The sequence below is a fragment of the Sciurus vulgaris genome, assembly GCF_902686455.1.
Source record: "Sciurus vulgaris genome assembly, chromosome: 2".
Taxonomy (NCBI): domain Eukaryota; kingdom Metazoa; phylum Chordata; class Mammalia; order Rodentia; family Sciuridae; genus Sciurus; species Sciurus vulgaris.
The window spans coordinates 1844207-1870197 of record NC_136462.1 but is presented as its reverse complement, the minus strand read 5'-3'; the positions used below and the strand labels follow the sequence as shown (position 1 = coordinate 1870197).

The window sequence follows — 25991 nt, the reverse complement described above, 5'->3', positions numbered from 1 at the left end:
GACCTGTTGTGTGTGTGTGTGTGTGTGTGTGTGTGTGTGTGTGTGAGAGTAGCACTTGGGCACACTGTGTGCTATCGCATAGTGGAAGGAAATTACATCTGGGGACTCCCAGGGTGCTTGCTCTGCCTACTGCAGAAGGCACTGTTGTCCACTGCCCCTGGAAGACCTTTCAGGGCCCTCCAAGGCTGGAGCCCCTTTGCAGGGCATGAGTCCAGGCCTGCCTCTCCAAATCCCAGACCCACAAAGCCCCTCCTCTGTGGCCCTGGAATGGGCTGGGTCAAAGGGTCAGGGGGAACAGGAGACCTGGGAGTAGGTGGTGTTGGGAGAGGTCAGGCCACCGGTCAGAGAGTGAGAAAGCTGGAGCTGGTTCCCTTTTTGAGAAGCTTCGGGGGGCTGTGGTGTGGGCTCCTTGCCTTCCCACTTCCTGCTGCTCCACCCTTGCCCCATCCACCCCAGATCAGGCAGTTTTTTTTGCAGGGCCGTGCTGCAGCTGCTCCGCTAGCCATCCGGATACCAGAACCTGTTTGGGCCCCTCCCTGCGCAGGGACTCCCCAAAGTGGCCTGTGCTCTCGTGGTGTTTGAGTGCTGGCTTTGCGGCAGTGGAGGGGCCCTTCTGGAAACTCCTTTGTTAACCCAGCCCTGTCACTGGGCTACCGTCAGAGCCCCCACTACCCTCTGGCTGCTCAGTCTCGGCCCTGGCTGCGGGTCTCCCAGGATCCTTTTAGACCATCCGCAGTCGGAAGAAGCCCAGGTCAGCCGTGCGGGAGCCTGACCCTGCCTCGGGCTTTGGTGGGTGTAGACATGAACTGGAAAGGAAGGGGTGGGAGAGCCGCCCCGGGCGGTCTGTAGAACAGAGAGCACGCGTCGTCGGGCGATCCTGGAGGGTGGCAGGGCGCGGCAGGCGGGATCCGAGGATGCTGAGCCGAGGCTCTGTATCCGGTTGTGGGGGCTGAGAGCTGTGGCCCAGCGACACCTGGCGGCCAGGGTAGGCACGGGCGTAGGGACGGACGCTCCCCAGCCCCTGAGGTCCCTGCCCCTGTGGCGCACCATCGCCGAGACTCCCGCCCCTGCGTAGCTCACATTCATACTGAGGCCGACTTGGGGTGAGCTGCCGGCCGAGCTGAGACCTGCAGAAAGACTGGAGTCAGCTAGAATCCAAGAGAGGTCAAGCACACCCCAGGCAGGCCAGCAGTACGAAGCCCCTGAGAAAAAAGACCCGTGGTCGTCCATCATAAATCGACCCGCGGGGCGGAATACAGTCTTCGCGCCCAAAACTGAGGGGGCGGTGAGGTGGGGGGTGGCGGGAGGGCAGAATTGCCCGGGACCTGGAGAGGAAGACAAGTCTGCAACGTAGCCATACTTGGGGAGGAACTCACGACCAGGGACCTCGGAGCCCGGTGTGATGGGAGCGACCACTGGCACAACGTGGCCACCGCCGCTCAGTCTAGGCCGAGGAAGCTGGAGGTCCGGAGGCAGGTGCGGGCTTGGGTGCCGCGCTCCCGCTTCCTGTGGGCGTGGCTAAGCGGGCAGGTGCGTGGTGTCCCTCTACTTCCCTCGTTGGGTTTCCTCCGCCTCCTCTCGGGCGCCCTCCCCCTCTCTCCACCTGCCTTCTTTCCGGCTTTCTCCTGTAGTGTGCGCACGGTCCAGTCCACCAACCCTGCCGCACCTTAGGTGACGCGGAGCGCACGGAGCCCGAGCCAGGCTGTTCCAGCTACTGCTGATTCCTTCCTGCCATTTTCCCCCTGCCCACTGGCCAGCCCTTTCCTCCTGGCACTCCGCAGTGTCAGGCCTAACCGATGTGGGCGCTCGCAGGGGCTTCCTGCATTCAGAAGGCGAGCGCACACGCGGCGCGGGTCTGTGCGTGGCTGGACGGGATCCTAATTGTGCGCGTGCTGTGGTCCTTTCCCACGCGCCAGGGTGAACCCTGGGTCCGTTCCGCCATGTGATTCGGCTGCTGTGACCTCCTGCGTGTCCTCGCAAAGATGGTTCACAGCCTACCAGGACTGATACTGGGTCGTGTGGGAAACTTAGGCTTAACTCTGAAGGAAATGGCCACACTGCTTCCTAAAGTGGCAGGAAGGAAGCATGGAGGTTTGGGCAAGGGAGCTGAGGGCCGGGAGCAGGGGCTAGGGACGGGCAGGGGGCCGGAGTCTGCAGATAAAAGAGTTAACGGTCTTTCCTTCTCTAGCCTCCTTTGCCCGGGAGCCATCGGGCGAGGTTGCCCGCGGAGTCCCCACCCAGTTTGCCAGGTTGAGCTGTCCCCGGGTTGTCTGCCCAATTGTCCGCCCGGGCTGCGGCTTACGAGGCTCCGGCGCCCCCTGGCGGTCGAGCTGGGGAGGCTTCGCGGAGGGGCGCGGGCCGCGGCTGGATGGGGGCCGTGCAGTCCTCCGCGGCTCCAGGGGGCGCATGTACATTTTCCATTCCGCGCCTGTGACGCCGGGTTGCTAGGTAGCCAGTGGCGCCGGGCGTTGATTGGTTAGTTCTGGGGGAGGCGGGTGTAGGGCGAAGGTTGGGCGGGAGAGCTCAGACTGCGCTGAGCTGCAGACGCCGGAGGCTCCACCCCGGATCCCGGAAGTGCCTCCGCAGGGCCAGCGCTTATTGGGTCAGGGCGCAGAGGCGGGGCCCGGCCGGCGCGGTGATTGGGCGCCGTCCCAGGACTGCCGCGGCGGGCGATCCAAGGCGGCCTGGGGCGGGCGGCATGGGGAGGCGGCGGCGCCGGGTGGACTCGGAGGCCGGGGCCGGGGCCTGGACCCTGCCCGAGGTGATTGCCGCGCTCAGTAGATCGCTGCCCGCTGGGCCCAGCCCCGAGATCTTCCGCCGCGCCAAGTTCGACCGTCCGGAGGCGGTGAGACTGGCGGCGCGGGCGCCGGGCCTGGAGTTGCCGGATGCAGGGTCAGCCTGGCCCGGCTGACCGCGCGCTTTTTGTTTGCCGCAGGCCCCCGCGCTCTGGCGGCTCCTTTTCCAAGTACTCGCGCCGCTCCCAGCATATGGTCCCTCGACCTTGCCCGCCCCGGGTAAGTCCCACTCTCCCGACATGCCCCGCCCCGGAGGCCCCGACCCCGCCCACCCTGGCGACACTGGCCTGGCCCTGCCCTACAGCCGCGGACCCCGCCCACACGGTGGCGCTGACTCCGCCCACCTTCGTAAGGCTCCGCCCCAGAGGCTCTGGCCATGTCCTGCTCCAAGGCCCTGCTTGCAGAGGTTCTGGGACCGCGCACCCAGGGAGGCACTGGCCCTGCTCAACTCTAAGGCTCCACCCCTGGAGGCTCCATCCCCTCCCACCCCACCGAAGCCCTGGTTCTGGTTAGACCCTGGTCCAACCTCCACCGAACCCCTTCCTTCCAGCTTAGGGTATGGCACCCTCATCTTGGTTAGGGACACCCGCCCCCAGGCTCGTTCCTGTCCCCTCTGTTGGGGGTCCTGAAGGGTGTGGAGGTTATCCTCATTAGGTAGCTTCTCCCTGAGCTGTTGGTCTCTTACTCCAGAGGCCCAAGCCCGCTTGGTGAAGGCAGTGCTGCGCTCCCAGGGCTACCCGAGGCCTGTGCTGGCTCAGCTTCCAGAGGATGGCTCCCAGGGCAGCCGGGAGCTGCTGCTGGCTCTGTCCTGGCTCCTGGCCCGAGAGCCTCTAATCGAGCGGCTGCTGGTGCAGGCTCGAGTGCAGCTGGGCGACCAGGTGCCTGAGTTCAAGGTGGGTATGGAATAAGGACGATTTGGCCCAGCCTTGCCCAGATCCCAGGGTATCTCATGTCCCAAGACCTGTGGCCAGAGTAAGGGCATCCCTGGACCATCCCATGTCAGACTTCAGGACAGCCCTTGCTGGGCCTTCCTGGCTCGCTAGCTGAGTGTGTGCAGGCACACCTCCACTGCTCCTACTGTCCTCGCCCCTCCCTCAGGCAGGGTGCAGAGTGGACTAGGGGCTGCCCCTTACTCCCTCTCCAGGGTGAGGCCCTGGCCAGCTGTGGCCCACCTACATCACACATGGGAGCACAAGTCCCTACGGACCTCCGCTATGTGCAGTGGCTGATGGGAAAGCTGTGGTTCCGGTGGCGGCACCTTATCTCCAGTCAGCAGGAGCAGTGCGCCCTCCTGGGCAAGGTAACGTGGCACGCAGCTCTGCACCAGGAACAGAGGTGCCAGTGTGGTGCGCAGCTCTCCACCAGGGACCAGAGACCCAGCACCCTAGGTCCAGGCTACCTTTCCCTATGGACCATCCTGCCAGGCCTGCAGGGGCTGAGCACTGGCTGGCTGTGGGCTGGTGGGGGTTGGGCCTGTGATCCAGGTAGGGGACCAGAATAGGATGGAAGTGGGCAGTGCTGGGGCTGGAGTCCATGGTCAGTATTCTTGGTCCTGCTGGAAGAGAGTTCCGCTGGATATCAGAGAGCCCAGAGGATTGGCTTTATTGTTGCCAGAAATCACTGTTGGCCTTTAGATTCTGCCATGGAGAGACTGCTCCTTCTGGGCACTTCCAGCCATCTTCCCACCATGTTCTGGATGTGGTTGATGTGGGCAGTGGGCAGCTCCTGTAGGGGCCTCTGAAGGAGCAGTAGGGATTACCTTCAAAGGCTCTAGTGCCCAGCAGCATGTCCAGTGTGCAGTGAGGGCTGATAGGTGGCTGGCTGGTAGCCACGGGCTCCTTGGTGCTGAGACCCCTGTTGTGGGACCACTTGCTCCCTGTCACCTGGCCTTGGGTTCAGCGGCTCTACCTGGTCAGGACGTGCTTGCCTGTTAGCCTCTGTGGAGGCTTTACCTTCCTGGGGGGCTGGTTTGTGCCTTCCAGAGTCCAGCACTTGAGAGCACGGCAGGGGCACCCCTCAGTAAGGCCCTGAGTAAGACTGCCTGGTGTCCTTCCCTCTGCAGGGAGTGCCCCAGTGGTGGTGATGGCTGTCCTGAGCCTGGCCCTGCCCTGACCAGCCTCAGGCCAGGTGTGGCGGTCTCGTGGCTCTGTAGGGTGACCATGCTGCTCTAATGGAGGCCCAGTGCTTGGAGAAAGTGCCACCCCACTAGCCTCCATCTGCCTTCTGTTTCAGATCCACTTGTACACCCGCGGCTGCCACAGTGACCAGGACCTTGGCCATCTGTCTGTCACTGAAACAGAGATGCTCAGGGACCCGGAGGGTGGCCAGCAGGTGAGGGCTGTCTGCTGGGCGGGTGTTGCCCGAGGTGGGGCAGGGGCTGTCAGAGATGACCTGGGTCTGGTGCCGGGCTTCTCTGAGTTATTGCCAAGCTCACTGTCATTGCTGGTGTAGTTGACAGGGGTGTCTTCAGGACTCTGTTCCGTGAACTGTCCGTTTTTCCCAGAATCCCCTTGGGGTGCTGTGTGTGCACCACTCCTGACCAGGTGTGAGGAGGGTCCCAGAAGTGCGTGGGTCCAGGCTGGGCTAGTTGAGGGAGGAGACCACTGGAATTAAGGATGGCTGGCCTCAGATCTGAGTTGAGCCTGGAGCCTACACAGGTGTCACCTGGTACTGAGGGAACTCCTGGGGGGAGGGACTGCACATAGGATTGGCTGAGGGGACCTCTGCTTTCAGAGCAGGGGCCTGCTGGGAAGGGTCTGCCCTGGACACATGGTGGCCTCAGTCCTGCTTCCTGACCGGGGGCCAGTCAGTGTTTGCAAGGCAGTGCTGCCCCAGGTGATGTACTCCCTTGGGGTCTTAGCCCTGGGGAGCACAGACCTGGGGAAAGCTGGACTCTAAACCTGGGTGGCCACGTGACCTCAGGCAGAGTGTCCTCTGTGGAGCCTGCTTGAGTTCTAAGGAGTAGTGAGGCAGGGCTAGCCCTGACATCATCCAGTTCCTCCCACTATTCCTCCCTCTGCCCTCACCCATGCTGACCTGTCCCCTCTTTCCAGGGGCTTGTCCACCTGTTGCCACTCCTTTCTTCTTCTTGGCTATCTTTGCCCCTGGGTTCACAGGACAGGCCAAAGGCTGGCTTCACCTTCAGGCTGAGATCTAGACTGACATGAGGGGTGTACTGCTGGGCAGAGGGCTGGAGCTCAGACTGGGTATCTCCTCCTTCCAGGCCTAGCCCCTCCTCTGCCTCTTCCCTCTCCACCTTAGAGGCCTGCCTGCAACCTGGGCAGGTGAAATGGGGACCCAAGGCTCAGAGCAGATGGTTCCTGGGCCCCATCCTCTGCTGTGCTGGGCCTCTGCCCGTGGTGAATCTGCCTGCAGATTCCAGCTTTGGGTTTTTTTTTTTTTTTTTTTTTTTTTTGTTACTGGGGACTGAACTTGGGCACTCGACCACTGAACCACATCCCCAGCCCCAATTTGTATTTTATTTAGAGACTTGGGTCTCACTGAGTTGCTTAGCACCTCACTTTTACTGAGGCTGGCTTTGAACTCTCAATCCTCCTGCCGACTTTGGAGTTTTATGCTTCAGGTAATTTGTATGCACCCATTGTGACTGAGTGTGCCCCCCTGGTGAGACCTGCTTGTCCCTTGGTGCCAGCTGGGCCTGGCTCCCTGGACGAGGCCTGGGCCAGTCTCGGTAGAGCCCGTGCTTGGCCGTGGAGGTGCTGAGGCAGCATTTGGGTGTCCCCACTTGCCCTTGGCTCTGTTCCCCGTTCAGAGGTGACTCATCAAGGCCCAGGCTTCCAGCCCCTGGTCTCTGGCTTAGAGCAGGACAGGCTGCCCAGGTTCCATCTGGGTCTGCCTGAAACCCCTCTGTGTGTGGGGGACCTGGAGGGTGAGGTGCCCCTTATGGTATGTGTTGATGCTGCAGAACTTCAAACAGCAGTGTGCAGGTGAACCGGGCCCCGCTGCCTCCTTCCACGTTTCTGGAGGAGCTGGCCCAATCCTGGACCTGGCTGGGGGCCTGCACAGCTGCGTGGGTCCTAGAATCTCCTGGACGCATGGCTGCTGTGAGCAGCTGGCATGCTACTGGTGACTGGCTGGTTCCCTTGGTCACTGGTGAAGCTTGCAACCTTCCGTTTGTCCCCCTGTGCCCTTGGTCCTGCTGGGAGCGGCAGAGAGGTGACTGTTTCAGGAGACAGCAGCACTCGAGAGTGTAGCCCCAGAGAAGAGGAAGGGGCAGTGCTGTGCCCCATTCCAGGGACTCCTTGGAAGCTGTATGAACTGCCAGTGTGTTTAGACGTCCCAGTGTGGGTGGGGTCTTTGCCCTTTGAGGTCAGGTGGGGGCTGTTTTAGTCAGCTTTTCTTACTGCTGGGACCAAAGGACCCGACTAGTAGGATCATAGAGGAAGAAAGGCTTATTTGAAGAGCTCACAGTGTCAGAGGTCTCCATCCATAGACAGCGGGCTCCGCTCCTCGGGGCTCAAGGTGAGGCCGAACATCGTGCAGAGGGAGGCAGCTGACACGGTGATCAGGAAGCAGATACAAATCTACCCCCAGGCCTGCCCAGTGCCCACCTCCTCCAGCCACACCCACCACCTCAGTTACCACTCAGTGAACCCCATCAGAGAGTGAACGCACTGGCGGGGTCCAGACTCCCAGTGCAGTCCCTTCTCTGAACCTCCTGTGTTGTCTCACGTGAGCTTTTGGGGACACCAGACCGTAACAGGGACCTGGGAGCCATGCTCTGCCCTCCCCTTGCTGGTCTGACTCCCTGCGTCTCCAGTGAGCCTCGTCACGGTCCATGCCATGGGTGTGCCCTGGGTTGCCCTGCCCTGCAGAAGGGAAGCAGGAACCAGAGGGAGCAGCGCAGGGCCAGGGACCAGGCCCTGCTGCCTGCTGAGCCCCGGGCCCGAGAGTGCCCGAGCCGCCCTGCCCAGCTGTGGCTTGCTCTGCAGCTGCTGCGCGCACTGGGCTGGGAGAACGCCCGACTCAAGGCGGCTCTGGAATGGCGGCGCTGGGAGCTGGTGTTCTGGCGGTGGATGGTGAGCTGGGCCGCCCCCTCCCCTTCTCCTTCTGGCCCAGATGGTGGGTTTGGGTGGGAGAGGGGCTCTCATCTCCCAGATAGGAGGAAGAGGCTCTGAGGGAGCCCACACCCCGAGACCTGGCCCCCCAGGTCTGGGGCTGTACCCATGACCTTTTTCTTCCCGGGAGGCCCAACATTTCTGGCCATCACCTCCAGCGCCTGCTAGCATTATCTTTTTTTTCTTTTCTTTTGGTACTGGGGTTGGACCCAGGGCACTTAGCCAATGAGCCACATCCAGCCCTCTTTATTTTTTATTTTGAGCAGGGCCTTGGTAATTTGCTGAGGCTGGTTTAAACTGGTAATCCTCCTGCCTCAGGCTCCTGAGCTGCTGGGAGTGTGGCCTTTTGTGGCTGCTTGGACACTGCACTTGCTGGGGTGTCAGTAGCTGTCCAGACTGTTATGGAACCTGGGAGGGCCACCACTGCCTCTGGGGCCTCTGTCTCCCCTACTGGAAGCCCATGCCTGGCACATGCCCACTGTCTCCCTGCAGGACACGGTGCCGGGCATCTGCCCTCCAGACGGCCCTGCTGCAGCCTCACAGCCCCCGGTTCTGCCCAGGATCCCGGAGCCAGGGCTTGGCGAGTTGGAGCGGGTAGCGCAGGAGATGCAGGCCCTGCACGAGGAGCTGCAGGAGGCAACCGCAACCCGGCGAGTGGCCTGGGAGGCCCAGGCGAGTGTAGCAGCCTTGACCTCTGAACCCCTCCTGGCCCCATGCTGCCTCCCTGAGGAGTGTGGACCCTAGGGTGGTGGCGCACCTGACTGAGCTACTAACTGAATTACCTGATTTAATTGGATTAAGTTTGGTAGAAGGCACACTCAGGTACCAAATTCCAACAGGTTGGGTGGATGCACTGAAGGGCCCCTGTCCCTCAAGACCGCTCCTGTGCCCCCAGACTGTGCCCCCTGTTCCCCTTTTCACTTTCCACAGGACTCAGTGGAGAGGGGGCAAGCCCACATTGCGTAGTTTGCTCCACCCCTCCTGTGCACACTGGTGGTCATTGCCTGGGTCCTGTCCGGCCTGCTGGAGGACACATGGCTCCCAGGCGTTGCCTTGAGCCAGCTCGTGGCTCAGACACTGGGCAGGTTCCTTGAAACTCCCTGAGCCCCCGTGAAGAGCGGCACTGTCCTCTGGCCTGTCCCTGCACCCTGCTGGACAGCAGCCCCTCATCCTGAACGCTCTGGGCACTCCAGGGCCTCGTGGAGTCCTTGAGAACTGTGCTGCCCAAGAGGCTCAGGTGGCTCCCTGGGGTCATCTGGAGGGAGCTGGAGGCTTTGCTGCCCACAGGGCCCTGGTTAGAGTTGGCAAGGGTAGGCAGCCCTGGGTCCCGTATTCCTGGTTGGCCCAGCTGCGGTCTGGCCTCCGAGAGCAGCAGGGGGCGGAAGTGCTGTGCTGAGCCTGGAGAAGGGTCCGTGGGGACTTTGCTCCGAGCTCTGAAGGCCCTGAGGAGAGAGGTCTGCCGCGAGCTGCCAGGCCCACCCTACTCCTGCCAGCAAGCCGTTTTGGCCCTGCAGCTGAGGCAGGGGGCAGGTTGGGCCGGCACCTTGCTGCCCTGGGCTCTGCGCACCCCGGGGCCCAGCTGCCTTGGGTGCGGGGCTCAGGTGCTCCCTTGGGCTGAAGCAGAGCCCAGGCCTGTGGGCCTCTTGCATGGTCCCAGGGTACACCTGCCCTCTGTGGCAGGAGGATAGATAATCGGGCCCAGGGAGTGTGGAGGACCTGCAGGGCGGAGTCCCCGGGTTTGTGAGCTGCCGCCTCTGTTCCTTGCAGGTTGGAGGCCCGGGCCGGGGGCCACAGTGGAGTGCTGTGCGGAGGGCCTCTCAGGAGGCCGTGGAACAGGAGCTGGCAGCCCTGCGGAGGTCCTGGGAGCAAGGCAGGGGCCCTGCCCCACCCCAGGGCCACCGGTTGGTGAGGAGGGAGGGGAGCAGTGCAAGGGCCCACGGCCTGCGGGCGGCCGAGCTGACCGGGCCGCTGAGGGAACAGGAGGCCCGCCTGCAGGCAGCACTGCGCCAGCTGCAGGGACAGTGCCAGCAGGAGCTGGCCAGGCTGGCAGCAGCCCTGCCTGGTCTGATCTGCATCCTGCCACCCGGGCGCTGAGGTCTGTGGACACGCCCTCCCCGACTGGGAACCTGCCCGACCAGGTCTCAGGAGCGTCTTTTAGGGCTGGTGGCCATAGTGCCCACATGATTGCAGAGGTCCAGGCCACATACTGCTGACCAGGACCCAGGCTTGTGGTACTGGGGCAAAGGGGACCCAGAAATAAATGGCAGAGGCCTTCCCGTGGGGATCAGGCCACTGGCCGTCTTCCTCTGCCCTTCCAGGTTCTGTCTGAGGGTGCAGGAGGGGGTCTTGGGTCAGGTGAGGTAGCCCCTGGGTGGTGGTGGGCTAACTGGAGCTGGCACAGAGCTGACCAGGGCTGGGAGAGACAGAGCCGGCACACAGGGTGAGCGTGGGGACCTGGGGAGGCTGTGTGCCACCTTCCGCTGGTCCCCATTGCATGTCCAGTTCTACGCTGGGGGCACAGCCTCCCTCCTGTGCTGGAACTGCTGTGGGTGGCGGGCCGGATGGGAGCCCTGGGGGCTCTGCTTTCCTGGGGGCGGTGGCCTGGGAGTGAGGGGGAGGCCACAGTGTGGACAGAGGGGCCTTGTTCCTGAGGCTGCTCACGGAACTCAGCTCTGACAAAGGGCTGCTTGTATGTGGGACGTGCCTGCAGCCTGGTAGAGCGACCCTCTCCCATCCCAGCATCCCCTTAGCCAACAGGCACAGGTGGGCCCTGTGGCCGCTGGCCCTGCCTCCTCACCCTGGGGTTCATACCATGACCTGACACAGGGCAGGTGGTAGGGACGGTTGGCTGTGTGCAGCCTCCTGTCAGCCCAGGCCCAAGACCACTTCAGCCCTGGGCCTTCTGCCTGCCTGGAGTGTGTTGGAGCAACAGCCTACACTTAGGTTCCAGCTCTGCCTGGGGCTGGACACCGTGCTCGCTTCTCAGCCAACCATCCTGCACCCTGTCGTCAGGAGCACCAGCTGGACTGGTGGGGTCCAGCAGGTTGTGCCTGACCCTCGTGGACATGGTACATGGCTCTGAAGAGTCACTGGTGCCCCTGGTATGGCCCCAGGTCTCTGCCCTTGCTCCCTGGCCTGCACCCCTTCCCCACCTGAGGCACTTCTCCCAGCTCCTCTTGCCAGTCCATCTGGCTTCTGCTGGCCCAGGGCACTTGGGGCCCAGCCTCCTGGAATCACCTGCAGCCCTGCCACTGTCTCCCGCTGTGCCCTGGACCTCCACATGCTTAGCAAGGCTACTTCAGCTCCCTGCCTCTGGCCACTGCCCTGACCCAGGACTGCCACTGGCCCCCACAGCTTGGGTTTTGGAGCCCAGAGGCGGGTGCGGTGCCGTGCAGTGCCTCTCCTTTGCTGTGCAGGTTCGAGGAGTCCCGTGAGAAAACCTGCGGGCCTGTCTCTTGTGCCTGTGTGCGTGACCCTGGTGCCTGAGGCCCTGGCGCCTGAAGGAAGGGCCTGCAGGGGGCTGCAGGGCCCAGGTCTGTGCAAGCCTGGCGAGCACTCACGGGAGAGCCGGCGTCAGGGGCCAACTCTTCTACACAGAGGCTAGAAACAGCCCAGCGTACGACTTGCCTCTGTAGTTGGAGCTTCCACACAGTCAGGATCAAAATCAAGGGTGGGTGGGCCCAACTACTCAGGGGAGCTCAGGAGACCTGGGGGGGCCCTTCCAGGTTCACAGGGCTGAGCTAGGCAGCTCGGGTTCCGGCCTGGGGCCCGACATCTCAGAGCAGCACTGACGGCTGTCAGACACTCCTGTCCTCTCTGAGGAACTGGTGTGACCTTGCCGCCCCGTCCTTGCCCCCCACGTCCCTTTAGCTACCGTTCCTGTCCTACCCAGGGTCAAGACCCAGGGGACAGCCAGGACCTGTGGGCATACTTGGTCTAGCATGCTGCATGACTGGAGTCCCGTCTGAGGACATGCAGTCTGAACCTCAGGTTCCCATGAAGAGGCAAATATGTCCTTACAGGACGTAGCAAGAGGAGAGCAGGGCAGCTTCCTGGCACCTGACTACGTAGGAAAGCTTGGTCATTTCAACTTCATCCAACAGAACTCCCAGGCACAGTGGTGCACACGTAATCCCATCGGCCCTGGAGGCTGGGCAGGAAGATTGCAAGTTTGAGGACAGCCCAGGCAACTTAAGAGACTCTGCCTCAAAATACAAAATACAGACTGGAGGTGTAGTTCAGTGGTAGAGCTCCCCTGGGTTCAGTCCCTAGTACCCTGAGAAATAAAAACCTAGAAACTTCTATTTATTAGAAGACACCTGGGGTGTGACTCGGTGGTGGGGCTCTTGCCTAGCATGTTTGAGGCCCTGAGTTCCATCCCCAGTGCCTCAAAAAAAAGACAAGGAAAAAAAAAAAAAAAAAAAAGATGCCGCAAGGAAAGTAAAAGCCGGAATGGGTGAATTGCTGCATTTATAGTTGATGCTCAGTGTCAGGACAATACATGGGACTAAGGAGGTGAAGAGGGGAATGTGCTTGGTGGGGCAGGCACCCCAGGGCAGGAGCTGGGAGGGGCAGGCGGATGGTAGACAGGTCTACCTGCCTGGGCATGCGGAGGTGATCCTGGGCTGGTGAGAGTGGCAGGAGCTTGAGCGGCAGGTGTGGCGCGCCCTGGACAGCCATGCTCAGTGTGCAGGCCCAGCAGTGTCCCCTGGGAGCTGCACAGGAGTGGAGAGGCCGGTAGCTGTGGGAGGCCTGGGTGTGCACAGCCAGAGCAGTGCAGAGGCCTCAGGAGATCAGCAGTCAGGTGCTGGCCTGGCCTGCTTCAGCCTGAGGCTCCAGTCCCCACACCCCACCCTGTACAGGGAAGGGGCTTGCGTTGACCAGTCCCCTCACCACAGCGTCCGGTGGGAGATGGGCGCAGGTGCATCCTCTGCTGCTGGTGGCTCCCCGGACATGGGTTGTATGTTGCTCCATGGTAACGTGTGTTGCTGCTGCTTGCTGGACACACCTACTGTGTCATGCAGAAGACTAGACAGCTCCAAACGTGGCGCCATGGTAGGACCACACTGGGAGGGGTGGGCTAGGCCCAAGCTGGAGACCTGAGCCCTGGTGCTCTGATTTGCAGCTGGAAGACGAACTTGGAGCTAGGAAGAGGCGGGCGGAGGGACCAAGGGGTAGGCAGCAGTGGGCTGGGGGAGGGGGTCTTGAAGGACAGGAAGGTGAGGACTGGCTGCCCAGCAGCCTGGAGCCAGGGCTCAGGAGAGGAGAGGGCAGTGCCTCTGTTCTCGTGGTCTGCTGGAGAGGCACAGAGAAGTGGGTGCAGCCTGCAGGATGCTGGGCACCTCTGACACTGGATGTTTTAGCTGGGGTTGGCAGGACATGCAGATGTGGTGGTCGTCATGAAGGAGGGAGCGTTTTGCTCAGACCCCAGGAGGGCCTTGCTGCACAGGGCAGCACCCAGAAGCACCAGGGCCTGTCGGGAGGCTGGGGCAAGGGGACATGTGGGCGAGACGTCTGTAGGTTTCTGCAGGAGGGAACGGGTTGGTGAGCAGTCTTAGGACCTGCCTGGCAGCAGTCTGCACACTCTGGGGTGTGGAGCTGCCCCTAGGTGTCCATGGCTGGTCCCTAGGGTGGACAGAGGAGCTGGGTTCTGGGCTGTAGGAGGTGTTTTGCATATGAAAGTTGTGTTTGCAGGCTTGTCCTGTACTGTCACAAAGGGGCAGGCCCTCCAGGGTCAGTGAGGCCCCAGATGTCCAAGCATCAAAGATAGAAAACAAAAACAAAACCCGGAAAATAAAAAAAAGACACACTCAGTATAGTGTCATGGTAGCCATCGTGGTCTCAACTTGCAGAACATGGGCCTTGAAGTGGTGGCTGTGTGACCAGGACCAGCTTCCTGGGCACCAGGCTGTCATAGGCAGTGCCTGATGACTGGGAAGGTGGTTCTACACTGCCAAGCCTGAGCTGAGGAGGGGCAGGAGAAAAGGCCCTGATGTCCAGGCAGGAGGATGTGTCTGTACCTTGCTTTATATCACCCCAAATAAATGAGCTGGAGTGAGCTGTGGCCATCAGACAGCAGAAGGGAGGAGCAGCAGGTTTGGAAAGCCCTTCTGCTCCCAGGCTCCAAACTGCAGGAGAGAAGTCGGGCGGAGCCCCAGAAGCCTACAGACGTCCCCTAGTGAATCCGAGGACCTCGGCCATCCCTGAACGTCCTCCTGAGTATTTCCACACACGGAGGCCTGTTGTTTGCACTGATGTCCACAGTGTAAGCTCGGGGGCACGGCTAGTGGCCAAATAAGACCAGCAGAAAGTGGCTGAAGCAAGCTCTATTGGAATTTGGCTCTCGGGCGAAATTCCCAGTCCCGCGGGGTACAGGTCAGGGTAGGGAGCCAGAGAAAATCGCACATGGCTCTGGCTGCCCGGGGTCTTTATAGGCTGGAATGGGCGGGGGTCCTGCTGAGTTTCAGGTGGAGGTGAGGGTCAGTGGAGTTTTCCTACCCGTTTGATTGGTCCCCGTGTGGTGTGCTGTTCTCTGCCTCAGTTGCTCTGCTCTCCCTCATATGGTCGCCCAGTTTCCGACCTAACACACAGTCCCTTGATAGAATCATGCTGCTGGGACCACAGCCTGGCTGGGGAAAGTGTGGGCAGCCCCTTCAGGTGGCACCCTCCTGCTCACCCCGAGGAGAGAGGGTGAACAAGCGGTCAGCACATAGCCCTCCACTGAGAGAGCTCTTATGGAACAGAGCGTGCAAGCCAGCATCTCCTCTCCACTCGGACCTCCACGTGGCCTGGCCTCCCCTCTGAGGGCTGAGCTTTCTACTGAGCCAATTTACCCCTGCATTGGCATCACACACGGGGCCATGTGGGCAGGTGATGGGGACCGCACAGGTGAAGCCCCAGGGACCCTGGACTGTGAGCTGGGTGCAGGCCAGCATGTCCCACCACAGGGAATGCAGTGGTGCAGATCAGTAACCCCTGCCTGCTGCTGGGTCCACCTGTCACAGCAGCTGACTTTACTCGGCTGCCGCCCTTCTCAGATGCTTAGTGTCTTGGAGATTTTTTCACTGTGTCCTTTCCTCAAAGAGATACAACAGTTCTGTTTATTTATTAGGGTCAAACAGTCTTAAGTGTATATGTCCTGGCAACTTAGTAGCAGTTTGGATATGAGAAAGGCACTTAAATTGGAGAGAACAGCCTGATTTAATTCTGAAGTAGCTCAAACTGCTTGTGGAGAGGCTGTCCAGGTCTCTTAGGCTCTGCACACCTTTGTAGCCCTAATGGAGTTGGACACCACCACCCATGTGTCGTGATTCCCATGAATTCTTGCCTGGTGTGGCTTTTATCTAAGGATGCTGTAAACCAGCCTGGCAGAGATACCCTCAGAGGAAGGTGCACCTGTGTTGGTCTCCACGCTCCTGGGTCGTTTGCAGGTACCTGGCTGGCTGTGTACACCTCAGCACCTCAGAGGCCCTGCAGCACCTGAGAACCTGAGAGTTCTAGCTAGCTCCGCCTTTGCACCTTGGCGGTTTCTCTCCCCGCTGCGTCCTGTCCGGAGGTGCCACGTTCCACGCCCGGGCCCAGCTGCTTCCCAGAGAGAAGCTGTCTCCAGGTCTCTGCCACCATGGAAGGTCCTGCTGGGGGCGGGAGCAGTGCTGGACAGGCCCGCAGGGCTGGCCCGGGCAGTGCTGGTGCCGGTGCCGGTGCCGGGTCCCCGCTCCGCCCTCCAGCTTTTATGGCGTCAGCTTGTGCTGCTCTGACTGGTGAATCTGGGCGTCTTTCCAGCACTTGCTCGATTTTTGGGTTTCCTCTTCTGTCAATGCCTGGTCGGATCTTTTGGCTTTTTTGGGGATGGTGGTGGATGGCTCTGTTTGAAACTTGATTTTCAGTAACTCCTTGAAAACCTGCTGTCGGCCTCTCCCAGTGTTCTGTGCTTCGGGATCACCTCCTCCCATCCTGCTCTGCGTCCCGCTTGGCGTGGTTTCCCAGAGGTCTTCCTCTGGGAGTGTGGCAGTCCTGCGCGGGCCTTCTGCGCACACGTGCCCTCTGGGCTCATGCCCTGTGTGCCATCTGAATTCTTGCACGTGGCGCTGAGGCTGGGGCCTGGGGCCCGGGTGGCTGGGTGAGCCCTCGGCCACTGAGCTGCCCGGCTCCCGTCTGTCCCCTTTCCTCTGACCTTCAGGTCCTCAGTCCAGCTGCGTCCCTCCCAGGGGAGCTCTGTGGAGTTCGGTTCTTTGCATACACTGGGCAGCAGGCGCCTCTCCTTTGCTGTTGGTCACCTCCACTTCTGGCCCTCTGCCCCCGGGGGCCTTCCCTGCCCCGGTGCCCCACAGCCTATGCCACAGGTGTCCTCCCCAGGGCTGGCTGGGGATGTGGACCCTGGGGTCACGTGGGAGGGTGCATGTGTGTCACTGCTGCTGTGGAAAGGTGCTGTGACACGGGGCGTCCCTGGTGGTCTTGCTGGTCCTAACAACCGGCCTCAGCGAGAGTGGCCCTGTCCTGCAGGGCAGCACCTTCCTTGCCAAGAGGGAGCAGTGCGTGCCGGGCCCTCCGTGCACGGCTTATCCAAGTAGGACGTTTCCTCCCTCTCTTAATTTCCTGAGTTCATGAAAACGATGTGGTCGGGCTGGCTGGGGCTCTGTGGTGGAGCGCTGGCCTCGCATGTGGGAGGCACTGGGTTTGATCCTCAGCACCCATAAAAATAAGTAAATAGAATAAAAAGTTCATCAACAACTAATAGGATAGTTTTTAAAAATTCAAAAGTAATTGTGAACATTGAAAGCTTTGTCTTCACTGAATCATCTCATGTCTCCTTTAAATAAAATTAGCCACAATTTTATTTAAGATGCTTCTATCAAGGTTTAAACTGAAATAGGCCTATGATTTTCTTTCTTTGTTTAATTGTCTTTCTTTCTTTCTTTCTCTCTCTTTCTTTTCTTCTTTTCTTTTCTTTTCTTGTGCTGGGGATTGAACCCAGGGCCTTGTTCTTGCGAGACAAGCACTCTACCAACTGAGCTATATCCCCAGCCCTTAATTGTATTTCTTATTGGATTTTGGAATCAAGATTACATGGGCCTCACTGTGGCCTCTGCAGTCTGTTTTCTGGAGTAATTTGCTAGGGTAGGAATTAACTGCTCCTTGAAGTTCAGTAGAATCATCGACCTGGGAGCTGTTATTTATTATCATTATTATCTAGTTTCCTTAATGCATGCTCAAGAGCAAACTCTCCATTCTAAAATGCAATTTTTGTATTTTGTATGAAGAATCTAAACAATGGTTCACATGTCTGCTCTTGCTGGTGAGTCTGCACATGTGGTTCAGTGTGCTTGGAGGCTGATTGTTAGGTGCTGGATACACTGTTGTTTCTTGGCGCTGTCTTTAATTCACATTTCCTTGTTATAAGCTAGTCTGTTATTTCTTTTCCAAACTTAATGAGTCTTTTTAAAAAAATCATGTTTCTTCTATAGCATGTTATTGACTTCTGAAAACTTGAACATAAAAATTTTAATTTACACATACTGTAATTATCCTTATATTAGATCTTCTCTCTGCTATTGTATCTTGTTCTTTTTCTTTCTTTTTTATTTCTCAGTTTTCATTGGAAAGATAGAATTTTCTTCTGTCAATATAAACACTATTACATTTTATTTTTATTGTGTCATTCCTCTGAATTTCAAAACCATTTTCATGGTTGTTTTAAAATGTATTACTATTTCCACCTTTTCCTAACAAAATAAGTGCTGTAGGGCTGGGGCTGTGGCTTAGTGAAAGAGCGCTTGCCTCGCATGTGTGAGGCACTGGGTTTAAGTCTCAGCACCACATATAAATAAGTGAATAAAATAAAGGTTCATCAACATCTAAAAAATATCTAAAAAGAAGTGCTGTAGCTTGTTCTCCCACCCATGCTTCCCACCTCCCCTGCGGGGTCCCTTGGGCTCTCATCTACTTGTGAACCCTCATGCTACCATGGCCTCAGGTGGTCATCCCGAGGTCATCTCATGCTGGTCACCGTGGTGTTCCTGGAACAGCTTCCCGAGGTCGTCAGTCTGCAGGGAGGAGAGGGTGATTTTGGCTCCTAGTTGTGGGTTCAGTCCATGGCAGGTTGGCCCCCTGCTCTGGGCCGGTGGTGGGGCAGCCTGTGGTACTGCTGGCCTCAGGTCCAGGGTTCGAGGGAGAGGGAGAGGAGGGGCTGGGCCCCAGTATCCCCTGCAGACCATCCCCAGTGACCAGAGGACCCCAGAGGGCCCCTTCTGAAAGCTGCCAGCACCCAACAACATGACCAGAAGGAGGCAGCCTGGAGCACGTGAGCCGTGGGGAATGGAATGTTCCAGACCTGGGCTGGAGCTCCTGCCCTCTGCAGGTGTGCAGAGGCACCTCCTCTGAGCACGACATCCACAAAGCCACACTCCTCATGAACCCCATCCCACTGGGTTAGACACGGCCAGTGCCTGGAGAGCGTGCCCTGCCTGAGAGCGTTCTGAAGAAGCTGGATGGGAGGACGTGTGGGGAGCTGGCCACCGACTCATCACCAGTGCTGGGGGCTCTGCAGAGCGCCCTGGTTGTGAGGTGGAGGAGGGCGCACAGCCTCGTCTGAAGAATGCCCTCCCCTCCCTGCCTGCCAGCACACTGCACGCTGCCTGCTGCCGCCCCGGACAGAATGGGTAATAAAAAGTCCAAAGCCTCTCTGTGGAGCCCCTTGCTCTCTCTTGGGGATGGGAAGCAGTATGCTGGGCCTCTGCAGCCTGTGACTGAGCACTGCCATCATGTGTCCCCTCTGGCCACCGGCCCATCCAAGTCTTTTGCTCCTCTGGTGTGCGGTGCTGAGTGGAGCCCAGGGCCTGGTGCAGGAGGAAAGCACACCACCACTGAGCTACAGCCCCAGCCCCTGCACATTTTTGAGCTGCATTGTCTTCTTCCTGCTGGTTTTGAAGATTTTTTAATACCGCTGTTCCTCTGCTTTCAGTGAGATTATGTCCCCATAAATGCATCTTACACTGAGCATATCCTAAGTCAGAAACACGTGTCTGGCTTCCAGACTGCCAGTTTGGGGGTGTAGGAGCAAGACTCAGAAAGACACCACTTAGTGGGGCCTCAGATTCAGGCCTGCCTGCTTTTCCTGGGACGTTGGCCTTCAGAGAGCTCACATGCCTCATTTTCTGTCCTGTCCTGGACTGCTTCCAAGGGGAAGACCAGCACCCCAGTGGGAGCCTAGGAAGTGTGGCAGATCACCCAGTGACCCTCTGCACTGCCCGTATGTCCGGTGTCCTCTCTTAGAGAACCAGCACTGAGGGTAGTGTGCACGTGTGGTGCAGTGTGCCAGCTGCACACACATGCACGTGCAGTGGTCACACCAGGGTGACTGCAGGCCATTGCCTCCATGCAGTCATTGTACTGGGGACATCCAAGTCCTCTCTGCTGGCCACACATCTCTAGGAACAGTCTCGTCTGGGCACACGTGGCCACACTGAGTGCCGCAGCCCTGCACACCATGCTTGGTGCTCCTTTGTATGATGCGTCTTCCCTGGCCTCTCCTGCCACATCCTCAGGATTTAGGTGGGGCTCTTACAGCCTATTTTGTTTTTGATGTTTAATGGGAACAGTTAGCTCATTTACATTTAGTGTAATTACTGATATTCTTTTTTTTTCCTTTTTCTTTTTCTTTTTGTGGTGCTGTGGATTGATTTCAGAGCTTTGTGCATGCTAGGCAAGCACTCTACCACCAAGCTACATCCCCGGCCCTTCATAAAATTTCTGTTTAAGACAGGTCTTGCTAAGTTGCCAAGACTGACCTTGAACTTGTGATCTTCCTGCCTCAGCCTCCCGAATAACTGAGATTACAGGCGTGCACCTCCATGTCTGGTGACAGGTTGGTATTTAAGTCTGCTCTCTTCTCTGACTGTCAAGCTGCTGTGTTTTGCCTTCTGGCCTTGCCTTCCTTTGGTTACTACTGTCTTTTGCTCCTCTTGTCTCTCGGTTCCCCTCTAAGGCTGTGTGCTGTGTTGCTTTCCTGCAGTGCTTGTCCTGGGGCTGCTGGGCATCCTGGTCCACGGCAGTCAGGACCCTCTCCCTTCCCCTTGCTTCATGTGCTGTTCTTGTGTTTTAATTTCATGTTTTCTAACAACCTATGATTTCTAAGTATTTTATTAGTTTTTAGTGTTTCTACTGGTGCGTATTTATGCAGAATGGTGGGTTCCATTGTGGTCAGCATTTCTGTGATTACTGCATATAGTGCACGCTCACTTAGATATCCCAGCGCATTTGCCCCAAGTATTTTCTTCTCCTTCATCTTTACCTGGGGTGTTCCTCTTCCTGTCCACTCTTTTCCTTTTCCTTTTTGCATTAGGGTCTTGCTCTGTTGCCCACACCGGCCTTGGAACTCCTGGATTTAAGCAACCTGGCCTCAACCTCCCGGTGCTAGGACTACAGATGTGCCACTGTGCCCTGCTTAGACCTGCTGTGCAAACGCTGGCAGGTTCTGTCTGTGTGGGAAGAGTCGCTTTACCACAGCAGCTGTGCTGGTTTCTTACTGTTGCTCTGACAAATCGCTACAAACTTAATGGCTTAAAGCAACACAATTCACTGCCCTACAGTGTGTAGGACAGAGCCACGCGGGGCTAAAATCAAGGCTGCTTGCTTCCGGAGACCCTAAGAGAGAACCCCTGTCCTGTCCTTTCCAGCTTCCAGAGGTGCATGTCCCTTGGCTTGTGGCCCCTTCCTCCTCTTCAGAGCTGCCAGAGTAGCATCTTCAAATCCCTCTCTGACCCGACCCCCACCTCGCTTTTCCAAGTGATGACAAGGGGCCACCCAGAGGATACAGGATAGTGTCTCATTGCACTACCTGATCACAGCTGCCGAGTCCCTTTTGATGTGTAAGGCTATCTGCCACAGGGTTGGGGTGCTGGAGGGGACTGGGCAGAGCACTGGAAGCATGGTCTTGGGGGAGGTGGGGAGAGCAGAGTGGACACCCAGGACTGTTATATGGGCACGGATGCTGAAAGCTGGCACCTGTTCTCTCTGCTTGCCTGATAGGGTGGGTCTGCCAGGGCGCTTTGCTGGTGTTGCCCACTGTCCAGTGGGGGCCTCTCCTCTCTCCACGCTGGCACTGGAGTGGTCTTGCCCCCAGCCCCTTTGTTGCTGAGGCCAGGGGCTCTGGAGAAATCCATGAGGGAGAGCACACTCCACTCTTGGATGTGGAGTCCCTACCTGGGTGAGAGACAGCAGCCTCCAGTGAGGGCAAGTGGCTGCAGGAGGGTGGGGGTGGGGCTGGCGTCCTGCCCAGCTCTTCCAGTGAGCATCTCAACATGGTCCCTGGTCCCTCAGACGTCCCACTGTGGCTTGTAGTCCGTGCTCCCCCTGCCCAGATGCTCATCTGTACCCAGGGTCTGGGGAGTGCTACAGATTGTGGCCTGTGCAGACGCAGCTGCCTACTTGGCATTGGCACCAGCAGGGACACTGTCTCTGGTGCAGTGCCCCAGTGTGAGCAGGCCTGGGAGGGGTCGGCCTCGGCCCCCTCCCAGCAGTAGGGTTCTAACGTCTTTTCATTTCTTTGACCCTCAGTGTCCGTCAGAAGTAAGCGGAGCCGCTCTGGGAACGAGGGCAGCGGGGAGTACGTGCCCTCCCCATCCTCCTCTGGCTCGCACGGGGCCCGGTGAGGACCCAGAGCCCCAGCTTGCCCCCGACGGGCTGGAAAAGGATGCAGCTGCTCCTCATCTCTCCCTCTGCCCGCAAGAGGCCGGGCTGGATTTTCCCCACAGGGCACAGAGGGCCCCAGCTCCGGGCTGGGAGCAGGCCCCAGGCCCCCCATTGCATCGGTCCACAGGCCGCCGCTAGGGCCCAACGGTCGGCCCCGCCCCCACATCCTGGCCAGCTCCGCGGGGACGGGGTCCGGCGGGTGGCTCGTCGTGGGCGAACAGGGTCACGTTAGCCGTGACCAGGCTCTGAGCCCGGAGGGCTGCAGCGGAATTAGGAGCACTGAAGGGATTCTCCGCTGTGGGGTGAGGCGGGACAGACAGACATCGGGCCTGGGGTGGACCCCGGAGCGGCCGCTCTCAGCGCCACCTGTCCAGCGCACCGGGACTGCGCACAGCGGTCGCCTAGCAACCGGCGCAGCGCAGGACCCCTCGCGCTCGCTAGGCCTGGTCCCGGGGAGCCGGCCGAGGGGCGGGGTCCCGGCCGGGGGCGGCGCCGGCGGCGGAGGGGCGGAGCGCAGCTCGGCGCGCGGGTCCGGCGCAGCGGCTCCGCGGGGCCCGCCCGGCTCCCAGCATCTGGCCGGCGGCGGGGTAGGCGCCGGCGACCAGCGGGCGGGCGGGCCGGTAGCGTGTCCGCGGAGAGGGGCGGCAGGCCGGCGCCGCTGCTCGCCGGGCCTGGGCGACCCCCCTGCCCCGGCCGCGGGGCGTGGGATGGGCCGGGGGCCACGCGGATGAGGCCTCGGGCGGGCGGCTGACGGCGACCAGGCCGAGCCGGGGAAGCCTTGGGTGGGGGAGGGACAAGAAGAGAGCAACCTGCTGGGAGCGCCGGACCCTCGAAAGCGCAGTGGGAGAGTGGCGGCGACCCTTCCTCACCCCGCCGCCGCCTGCTGGCCCGAGGGGAGCGGGTCGTGCGGGACGCGCGGGCCGGGCGGGCAGGGTAGGGCCTGGAGGCCCCGAGTCGGTGCGTGAGATCTGAGCTGCGGGCGGAGCGGGTGGGCTCTTCGGTCGGGCGCGGGAGACCCAGGGCAGGTGGACCGCGGCCAGGTCCTGAGGAGCGCGGCTAAAGGGACAGGCCCAGGCTCTGGCTTCGAGGCGGGGGCTTCTCTAGTGGGTGGCGTCTGTCCCATCGCCAGTGCAAAGCCCTCCGCCCTCTTTTGACGAATGATGAGCGAGAGGCGGTGGAGCGGCTGGAGCAGAAAGGTCTAGCGGCGCAGCGGCGCTTTGGCTGCGCCCAGAGGAGGCCCAGGTGGGCAGGAATGGGTCCAGCGTGGGCTTCCCATGAGCTGTGCCTACTGGTGGGCGAGCAGACGGGGTGAGCGTGTAGCTGGGGAACAGGAGTGTGAGGAATCTGGTGGCGGGGGTGCGGGCCGATGGCTCCCAAAGGCGTCCTTTACTCGAGGTGCTGGCGCTCTGAGCGCGTGGGAGTCCGGTGTGTGGATCCCTGGGAGGAGGGTGCTGGGTGTGGCCGCACCTGGGGTGAGGGTAGGGGTGCGGGTAGGGGTGCAGATGTGCAGTTCAAGGCCTCCTCCAGTCAGTGGGGGCTGCAACACCAGGAACAGGCTGAGCTCAGCACCGGTGACAATAAATTTTATGTCTTTGTCTAGACGGGGCAGTAAAGGCAGCCCCCAGTCCTGAGTGTTGTGCACAGGAGGCTGGGCCTGGCTGGGAGTGACTTTCGGGTGGGTGAGGGCTGGGGGTGTGTGAGCAGGCCCAAGTGCCTGGAGCCTCCAACCGGCATAGAGGGGCAACCGGTGTCAGGTGCATGAGAGGGGCCCCCACTGCTGGCAGCTTTTTGAGGGCAGCCTGCAGCTGGGGTCCACCACGGCAAAGGAGCAGAGCAGTGTGAGTGTTTGTAGAGAGGGTGGGGGAGTGCATAGGGCTGGAGCTGCAGTTAGGACCAGAGAACATCTCTCCAGGGCAATGGGGAGCCTTGGTGGGAGCCGAGCAAAGAATGGTCCGCACTACCCTGGAGGGCAGACCAGAGGGGATTAGTCTGCCAGTTAGGGAGGCGAGATGGTGGGGACTGAAAAGAACGGGTAGAGGGGCACTGAGAGGCTGGTAGGACTGATGTGGCGGAACTTGGATGACTCTCAATCTGGGCCAGAAACCTGCCCAAAGCCCTGTCTTCGGGATGGGGACTGGGCCTCCCGCACTCCCTGTGCTCACAGGGCCGAGGAGCAGGACCGCCTCCTTTCCTAGCGCGGCGCGGCAGGGAGAGGACGCCCCTAACCCCACAGAAAAAGCCTCGGGCCACCGTGCCGAGCCTGAGGTCCAGGCCGCCCGAACCGGGATGGGCGGCGGCGCGGGCCCAGCCGTGACAAACCACCCGGGCTCCGGGAACGCGCGCGGTGAGGAGAAACCACTTCCGTTCGGTTTCCTTCCTGGCGGTGGCGGGAATGAGGTCTCCAGTCTCTCAGGTGGGGCTGCAGCGCCCTCTGGAGGTCTTGCTCATTGGCTCAGGGTCCCGTGTGCGCGCAGCTGCGCGTGCGTGCGACCGAGACCCCCCCCCAGGCGCGCCACACTGGGACAGCGCCCCGCGCAGGAAACAGCAGGGGCTGCGGGAGGCCGCCCGCCCTGCCGGCCCGCCTGAGCCTGACGCCGCCCGGGACTGCGCGCTGACCTGTCTCCTCTGGTCTTCCCCAGGTTCCGAGCTCGCCGGCCGGGAGCGGCGGCGCCCTCCGGGCAGCTGGACAAGCTCCGCCTCACCATGCCCACGGGCTGAGCACGGCCGCGCCCCGCCTCGCTCCCGGCCGCCGCAGGGCCTCATCCCGCCTCCCGTGGGGGCCGCGCGCTTCTGGGCCGGGGCCCCGGCGGCTGACCATGGTGCTGCCGCCCCCAGACCGGCGCCACGTGTGCCTGACCACGCTGGTGATCATGGGCAGTATGGCCGTCATGGACGCGTACCTGGTGGAGCAGAACCAGGGCCCGCGCAAGATTGGTGTGTGCATTATCGTGCTGGTGGGAGACGTGTGCTTCCTGCTGGTGCTGCGCTACGTGGCCGTGTGGGTAGGCGCCGAGGTGCGCACGGCCAAGCGTGGCTACGCTATGATCCTCTGGTTCCTGTACATCTTTGTGCTGGAGATCAAACTCTACTTTATCTTCCAGAACTACAAGGCGGCGCGGCGTGGCGCAGCCGACCCAGTGGCGCGCAAGGCGCTGACGCTGCTGCTGTCGGTGTGCGTGCCAGGCCTCTTCTTGTTACTTGTGGCGCTTGATCGCATGGAGTATGTGCGCACCTTCCGCAAGCGCGAAGACCTGCGCGGCCGTCTCTTCTGGGTGGCCCTCGACCTGCTGGACCTGCTGGACATGCAGGCCAACTTGTGGGAGCCGCCGCGCACCGGGTTGCCGCTGTGGGCCGAAGGCCTCACCTTCTTCTACTGCTACATGTTGCTGCTGGTGCTGCCGTGCGTGGCGCTCAGCGAGGTCAGCATGCAGGGCGAGCATATAGCGCCGCAGAAGATGATGCTGTACCCGGTGCTCAGCCTCGCCACCGTCAACGTGGTGGCAGTGCTGGCGCGCGCTGCCAACATGGCGCTCTTCCGTGACAGCCGCGTCTCTGCTATCTTCGTCGGCAAGAACGTGGTGGCGCTGGCCACGAAGGCCTGCACCTTCCTGGAGTACCGCCGCCAGGTGCGCGACTTCCCACCACCTGCGCTTGCGCTGGAGCTGCAGCCACCTCCACCGCAGCGCAACTCTGTTCCGCCGCCCCCGCCGCTGCATGGCCCTCCAGGGCGCCCCCATGGGCCCTCGCCTACCCGTGAGGCGCTGGACACGTGACAGGGCCCCCGCTGGACCCCGGAGCTCAGAGACACTGGGCCAATCTGGCCTGGTTTGCATGGGATGGGGTGGGGCGGGCTGCCCTCGGGCTAGTGGAAGAGTGTGGGTGCGGTTCAGGGGCCGCGGCCGCTTCTTCATCTCAGGAATCCCTTGGACCACGGACTCTTGGTCCCCACTGCGCTAGCCCACCCCAGCGCACAGAACAGTTTTCAAGGCTTGAGCCCAGTGGAGGTGACCTGACCTCTGTCTGCTGAGCCTGCCCCCCGCGTGGGAAGGGAAGGCAGTGTGTGACGATATCTGGTCCCTTGGTGGGGGTCTCTGGCTCGGAGTTCAGGGCCACGGAGGCCTCTGTCATTTTAAAGACTCGCGTTTACAGTTTTGTATCCAAAGTCTCACCTCTCTGCCTGTTTCATGCGTTCCTAATAACTGGGCAGGGGTGTCAGGGAGGGGTGAGTGAAGGGAGCCGAGGGAAGTGCTTCAGCGCATGCACAGGTGGCTGTGGGCCTGTTGGGCCCTTGCGGGGAGCTCCTGGGCAGGCAGGGGTTGGGGAGCAATGCAGCCCGGCCCCAGAGACCTTTCTGCTCGCTGATCTCATTGCTCGTTCCAACACAGGTACCATACCGAGCTGTTCTTCCTGGCACATCTTGACCCCCGCC

General features: G+C 60.5%; 2 protein-coding genes across 13 annotated transcripts; both read left to right on the top strand.

Moving 5' to 3' along the window:
• Positions 1 to 1766: 1766 nt before the first annotated feature.
• Positions 1767 to 10181, top strand: TEDC1 (tubulin epsilon and delta complex 1). 6 transcript variants are annotated; one of them, XM_079126537.1, is made up of 9 exons: positions 1767 to 2091; positions 2936 to 3014; positions 3100 to 3303; positions 3486 to 3688; positions 3898 to 4095; positions 5028 to 5126; positions 7748 to 7834; positions 8366 to 8545; positions 9641 to 10181. In XM_079126537.1, the coding sequence occupies exons 1-9, from the start codon at positions 2086 to 2088 to the stop codon at positions 9965 to 9967; spliced, it is 1383 nt and encodes a 460-aa protein (XP_078982663.1). In that variant the 5' UTR covers positions 1767 to 2085; the 3' UTR covers positions 9968 to 10181. The 6 variants fall into 6 exon arrangements, with proteins under 6 accessions (XP_078982663.1, XP_078982662.1, XP_078982661.1 ...); XM_079126536.1 differs by lacking the exon at positions 1767 to 2091 and adding an exon at positions 2098 to 2845 and having other exon boundaries at positions 3940 to 4095; XM_079126535.1 differs by lacking the exon at positions 1767 to 2091 and adding an exon at positions 2098 to 2845.
• A 9274-nt stretch (positions 10182 to 19455) lies between these two features.
• TMEM121 (transmembrane protein 121) lies at positions 19456 to 25758 on the top strand. 7 transcript variants are annotated; one of them, XM_079129473.1, is made up of 2 exons: positions 19456 to 19736; positions 24202 to 25758. In XM_079129473.1, the coding sequence occupies exon 2, from the start codon at positions 24379 to 24381 to the stop codon at positions 25333 to 25335; it is 957 nt and encodes a 318-aa protein (XP_078985599.1). In that variant the 5' UTR covers positions 19456 to 19736; positions 24202 to 24378; the 3' UTR covers positions 25336 to 25758. The 7 variants fall into 7 exon arrangements, with proteins under 7 accessions (XP_078985599.1, XP_078985602.1, XP_078985597.1 ...); XM_079129476.1 differs by lacking the exon at positions 19456 to 19736 and adding an exon at positions 21227 to 21864; XM_079129471.1 differs by lacking the exon at positions 19456 to 19736 and adding an exon at positions 22035 to 22149.
• Positions 25759 to 25991: the final 233 nt, after the last annotated feature.

Excerpts from the sequence above, each read along its gene's own strand:
- TEDC1 (XM_079126535.1), top strand. The coding sequence starts at position 2,699 with ATGGGGAGGCGGCGGCGCCGGGTGGACTCGGAGGCCGGGGCCGGGGCC. Across the intron at positions 3,304-3,485 it reads CCACCGAAGCCCTGGTTCTG|AGGCCCAAGCCCGCTTGGTG; the intron begins GTTAGACCCTGG and ends CTCTTACTCCAG. Across the intron at positions 7,835-8,365 it reads TGGTGTTCTGGCGGTGGATG|GACACGGTGCCGGGCATCTG; the intron begins GTGAGCTGGGCC and ends GTCTCCCTGCAG.
- TMEM121 (XM_079129473.1), top strand. The coding sequence starts at position 24,379 with ATGGTGCTGCCGCCCCCAGACCGGCGCCACGTGTGCCTGACCACGCTG.